General features: G+C 44.4%; 1 protein-coding gene across 1 annotated transcript in view; it reads left to right on the top strand.

Annotated features, from left to right (window-relative positions):
* The first annotated feature begins 2,913 nt into the window (after window positions 1-2,913).
* Window positions 2,914-6,000, top strand: part of tspan9a (tetraspanin 9a) — a 102,957-nt gene continuing 99,870 nt past the window's right edge. Inside the window, exon 1 of the mRNA XM_079568305.1 lies at window positions 2,914-3,434. Within this exon, the coding sequence (XP_079424431.1) occupies window positions 3,060-3,434 (375 nt within the window). The 5' untranslated portion in view covers window positions 2,914-3,059. The remainder of the gene's footprint in view (window positions 3,435-6,000) is intronic.

Raw genomic sequence — 6,000 nt, 5'->3', positions numbered from 1 at the left:
AATGAGCTTTATCAAGGCTAAACGGTCATGCACTCTTTAATGAGCATGAGGCAATAATGTAACATCACACAGTTAGATTAAATAGCTATTTATCATATTAGAATTTAAATCATATATAACAGAGGATGCTTTTCCTTCTTCATGTGGAGGCATCGTCAAACTTGAATAGTCAAACTGACACAATATCTTGAGTTCATGTCTCTGTGTCGGTCAGCGTTTTCATCTACACCAGGGGTGGGTCACGGGCCGAAATTCAGCTCCCACGGCAAGTCGCGGGCCGCATATAATAGAGAAAATGTTTCCAATAAATAAATAATAATAAGCTGTGATTTGGTTTAAGCCCCAACTTGACAGTAGCTTCATTAATAACAACGGCTTACACTTGTATTGCACTTCACAAGCCTGTGTCACAAATTCCTCAAAGTACTACATAGTAGTCAATAATTCACTCCACACTCGGTGGTGATAAGCTGTTTTTGAAGCCACAGCTGCCCTGGGTCAGACTGTCCATTTACCATGTGGCTATATAATGTGTTGTTCATATCCTGAGCTCTTATTATGTCAGTGTCCTCTGCTTGACACGTGTGGAACTCTTTCCTTTTCTTTTTTTTTAATTAATCCCCCCAGTGGCTAGAATGAGCATTCTGGTTATTCTTTAAAAATTCATAATTTCGCACAGGAATGGGCTAGAGACTTACTTTTTTTACATTCTCTGGAATTTATGCTCTACAGGGCAGGGGCCGGATTGAATCATCTCATGGGCCGGATCAGGCCCATGAGATGGGGCGTATGTTTGACACCCCTGATCTACACCCTCTCGGATATCTTTGTCTTTTCTCTAAAACACACAATGGAAGATCCAAACACAAACTACTGGTTAATACATGTTCTGATGGCAATTTTGTATGCTTTTGATCGAGTGTGAATAAGATTTCATCTCACCGCACATGTTTATATTGCATACTTGCTTATAAAGATGCCAAATGGTTCACCTTTAGTTTCTGAAGTCACTGTAAACTGAATGTATTTGTACCAAAGCCGGATTAGCTTTTTGCTACTGTCACTTTATGAATGTGTCTGTATGGCTTGCTTTAAATGGGTGGTTTTGTAGCTTGCAGAGCATTGACAGCATCAAAGATGTGCAAATACACAGTTGTCAGATCTCCAAATTGCCAACAAACTCCTGTCTGGTAGTGTGAAATTTAAGTTATTTTTAGCTTTGAATGTTTTTGAGCACTAACCATAACACTGGTTGTTTGATCTAAGTTGTGCCCTCCCCCTTTCCTTTCTGTCACTTCAGTTTTCAGACAGCATGGTTACTGTTAATCACTCCAAATAACATGTTTTACACCGGGTCCATGCCCACACCTGAGGCGCCTGTTTTTCATTCTGCGCTGCTAGACAGGAGGGTGGGATTATGTTGTCTTTGTCAACTGGGTCTTACTGGATTTACCTTTAAGACCAGCGAGTTGAAAGTCTTCTTCCATCTGTCCTCGGGCTCAGACATCACTGCTCACTGCGCTGACCGTGCACCATTACCACCCGGAACAATGTGCTCTATAGTGGGAGCAGCTACAGTCCTAAGCTCCACAGTGCTGCCGCAAAAAAAGTTGTTTCTCCGAGTCAGCGAGGCCTATTCCATTGTTATTCCAATTGTTCCAGTCGGCTAAGGGCAAGATTAAGCCCTGGCAAAGCTCCTTCCAACAGACACAATGTTTGTGTTATCATAATTATTTTACTTTATTGAATATCCACCAGTGCTGCAGCCAAATGTCTAAGTTGTGTAAAATACTATACTTATCATTTCTAATCCTCTGTTAAATTGTGTTGTTTTTGTAAACTTGAAATCGTTAGTACATGTAAATATTTGACCCCAGCTATGGGTCAGTGGTGTTTGCTGTCTCCGAGTCACTATCCCGTTTCCATGCTTGAGAAGGTGCTATAATTCCAAAGCCAGAGTTAATTGGTTTCCCCTTACATGGATGTGGTCGGTCCAGAGAATGCATTATGTAAAATAACAATATGGCCTCCCAGCCATGACCACCGACATCAGAATTATGACTATAATTCTGTCGGGCTTTGAAGAAGGAAGGCACTGAATGTTATTTATATCGATGTGATTAAAACTGAAATAGCAGGCCACTAATCAGTGATCAAGAACTTGTCTGCTTTCTTCCCCACACAAGCTTTGTGTTTCTCCACAGCGATTAGCAACACCTTATTTATGTTTGTTTCCCTGCCCAAACTCCTATTTGGCCTGTCACTCGTCCTGACAGCTGAGAGAGAACTGCTGAACATGTATAGTCAAAGCAAACACAGTGGCGGTTTACTGAAGGCACTGGCACTGAAGGGGAGGGGCCAAATGGGCAAGCAGCTTGAGCGATTGGCTGTAAGCTTGGAGAGGGAGGCGCAGGGGGGGGAGAGAGGAGAGGAGAGAGAGAGAGAGAGAGAGAGAGAGAGAGAGAGAGGCGAGGGATGAGAGCTCGCTGTGAGATAGGGAATGCCCGTTAGTCGAGTCTGCCCTGTGCAGCACATGAGCCGGAGCGCTGCTGTCAGGGAGAGCTGTGCAGAGAGGCAGAGAGAGAAAGAGAGAGGAGCGGAGTGTTGCCTGGTAGAGACGCATGGAGGGATAAAATAGAGCATCACGAACTGAAACAGGAGTGAAAGAGAAGATTAAGTGTCAAGAGAGAGGGGAAAGTTCTCAGGTCGGCAGCCACTTTTGAGGGGGCATCACGCCTCTAGAACTGGAATACAGCGAACATCCCGCTCAGAAGGAGGGCATGCTGCTTTCAGGACCACTCTGCACTGATTCTTGTAGAGTTAGAGACAGAAGCTGCTGTAGGAGGAAGAAGGAAGAGGGAAGAGCTTGCAGAGTGGCTTGAGCGGTCGCAAAGACAATTCATTTTGGATTTACAGTGCTGTAGTTGCGATTTTTTTTTTTTTCCCCCTCCGGAGCAGTGGACATTTGGCGGAACGACTGTGCGCTCCTGTCATCTGCGAGACTATGGTAGAGCGTGCGTCAGGCAGCCCCCCCTCAGCAGCAGCGGCCGCCTCAGAGCATGGAGAAGTCTAGCAGCGAGGAGTCAGCCATTCACCGCAGCCCTTCCATAGACAGCCGAGACTCCGATTTCCCCCAAGCCTCCACCTCTGGCCGCCCGTTCGGTGGCAGGGGATTCACCGCCGGTGCTTTCTACGGCTCCACGGGGCCGCGTAAAACCGCACAGCAGGGGGGGCAGGCAGGAGCAAGTGCCGATACTAGCGGAGGAGCGGACAAGTCCAACAACAAGTACAGCTCTCCTAAAGGAAGCAAATACGTGGTCTTTTACCTGGATCTATCCTTTGTGTTCCTTCTAGAATTCAAGAAGTGCAACATGGCCAGAGGTGTGCTCTGCTGCTTGAAGTACTTGATGTTCGTCTTCAACCTAATCTTCTGGGTAAGTCTGATTACTTTTTTCATTTGCCATCGATCTGGTTGACAGAGTTATGCCACATGCTTGACTTGGGTGCAGATTGTGGCTAGAAAGTCTCAGATCCCCCTTTTTTTTTTAAGTGCAAGCTGTCCAGTCATTTCCAAACGTTACATCAGAGTCTATACCTGTCAAAGCTGGGCATGTTGCTATTCCTGTGTGTGCTGGCATTCAGCGGTGGCCACGCGCTGGTCCCTCTCTTGAACGAGGAGGGCACGTTGGGGGTTAGACGGCTGAGCGAGGTGGATTTACTGTGGTGCTGAAGTTGAAATATTAGAATGTAAGTTAGGGCTGCTGTACGGTGCAATAGTGAGCAGCAGAATGTGATAGCAGTTTAGACTTGTGGGCATGTACACTCTGCAGAAAGGAATAGATCTGTGAGTTTTCATTTATTATTAACCTGTGTAATACGGTGGCTGCACTTTTGGGTTTAACAGTCTCAACATTCAAACTGAACTGACTGCTTGTGTAAAGTGTTTTTGGTATTAAACTAATAACATCAAATCACAATGCAATGTTCTCTTCCATATTGAATTTGCCCACAATTAGATTAACTGAAGGCGCGTCGTCAGTAGTTGTGTTAGAGTCTCCCAGTGAGTGCATGGGCATTTTGGTGCAAGTGGGCATCCCTTGAATGTTTACAGGCTGGATTAAAGGGCTTATAGGTAATGGGGCCAAGCCTTTGTGCAGATGCATTGAAGCGTGAAGCGTAAAAAAAACATCCCAACTCTGGAGATGGCATCACCACCACACCACCAGGCCACACGGGCTAAGTGGGCCACATTGCAGACTTATAAAGCAACAATTACCCTGGGAAAATGCAAGCGTTGCCACCACATAAAATAACTAGTCGTGGGAGTCATTTTGATGATCCCCTGAAAAAAAAAAAAAGAATAAAAAATGTAATTGCATTTTCATCTGGCTCATCATACCTTCTACAATGACAGGGAAAGTAAGGCCTTATTCACCAGCAATGTGGCAGCTCTGTGCTCATGTGAACTTTACTGTGTATGGACTTCAAGCCACTAGGGGTCAGCAAGCAAAATCAAAATTGATTGCATGCAAACTGACCACATAACATGAAGTACCTTCCTCAAACTTTATGTGCCGTGATATTCAAAAAGCTTGTAATGTGAGAAAAGTGTTTAAAGGTGCAATTCATACAATAAGTAGTCATGAAGTCCCATCAATTGAGACAGCCGGGTCTTCATGGCTCAATAAAAGCTGTCGTTTCATTACTTACCAAGTCACTTCCTCAGAGCTGTGTTTCTGTGTGAAGTTTGAACCGCGTCATTGATCGGACTTTATGACTGTTAATCTACCTGGATGTTTTAGGATTCCTGTTTTTGAATAAAACAAGCACTTTTAAAGTGATGATTCACACACTCCACTGAAATTGAAAAGAAAACCATTCAAAAGACAGTGTATAAAATGAACAAGTTGAACAATTCCATGCAAACTCCACATACAGCTTGCCTGTATTTGCATCCTCATTCCCTTATTTGCGACTACATTGCAATTCCCCCCCCCCCAGTGCATTGCTAGACTTGCCAGCACTCCTGCACGCAATTCCCAGATCAGTGTCACTTTATGCCCCTTAGTCCTGCACCACGGATGTGATCAAGGCACAAGCCCTGGACATCTCTGCTGCCCCAGGGCACCGGCGCTGTATCGCTTTCATATCATTTACCGTGCATACAGGCTGGGCTCGAAGTGATCAGCTGAGACAGAGGACGGATTCAGGGGCCTTTCATTCAGCGCAGGCCTGATGTAATGTTTGCTTAAGGGATGGGACGGTCAGTAGGGATTAGCCAGAGCCAGTGTCATTAATGCTGACATTGACATACCTGGGTGGGTAAGTGTGTCACCACCATTTACATGGCAGCAGTTCATGAAGATGGAGATGTGATTTTGATGCAAATTTAACTGCAGTATTGATTTCAAAATTGTGAGTGCTATGACTTCAAATCAATAGGGTAATTACATCAAGTGAAACATTTCAATCTCACCTCTTTCAGTTGGCATTAGCGTTGTGATTGTTTGAGCTGGAAAAAATGTAGTATTTCCCTTGTCATTGGGCTATGATATGCGGATGTGTGACCACTCAAGACTGAAATGGCAAGTGTATTAGAAGTGTATTAGAATCAAAGCTTTGTTCATTTGGAAACCAATTTTGAACATGCAATTTTCTCATTCAAGGTGTTGTTAAAATGTACGCTAAATAGCAACATTTATCATCCTGATGTCACTAAAGCAGGCCAATGAATATTCAGAAGAACAACTTATTTTGCCACAATGCCTCTGCACCTTGCAATACACCCGCACCTTGTTCCCCCGTTTAAAAAAAAAAAGCCAATTCTTGAACAGTAGCTTCAGTTATTAATGAATGAACTCACAACTCAGGCACACATTCACCCATGTGTAACCGGAGCAACAAATTGAATAGTCAATACTTATTTAGGGACGCCATTATGTGACACCTATTGCTACCTGTCTCTTGCGCTCTGTCGCCCCCAGCTAATAGCTCCCTAAC

Source organism: Gobius niger (genome assembly GCF_951799975.1).
Source record: "Gobius niger genome assembly, chromosome: 12".
NCBI classification, from domain to species: Eukaryota; Metazoa; Chordata; class Actinopteri; order Gobiiformes; family Gobiidae; genus Gobius; species Gobius niger.
The sequence above is the reverse complement of the archived record's forward strand: the minus strand, read 5'-3'. Positions and strand labels throughout refer to the sequence as shown.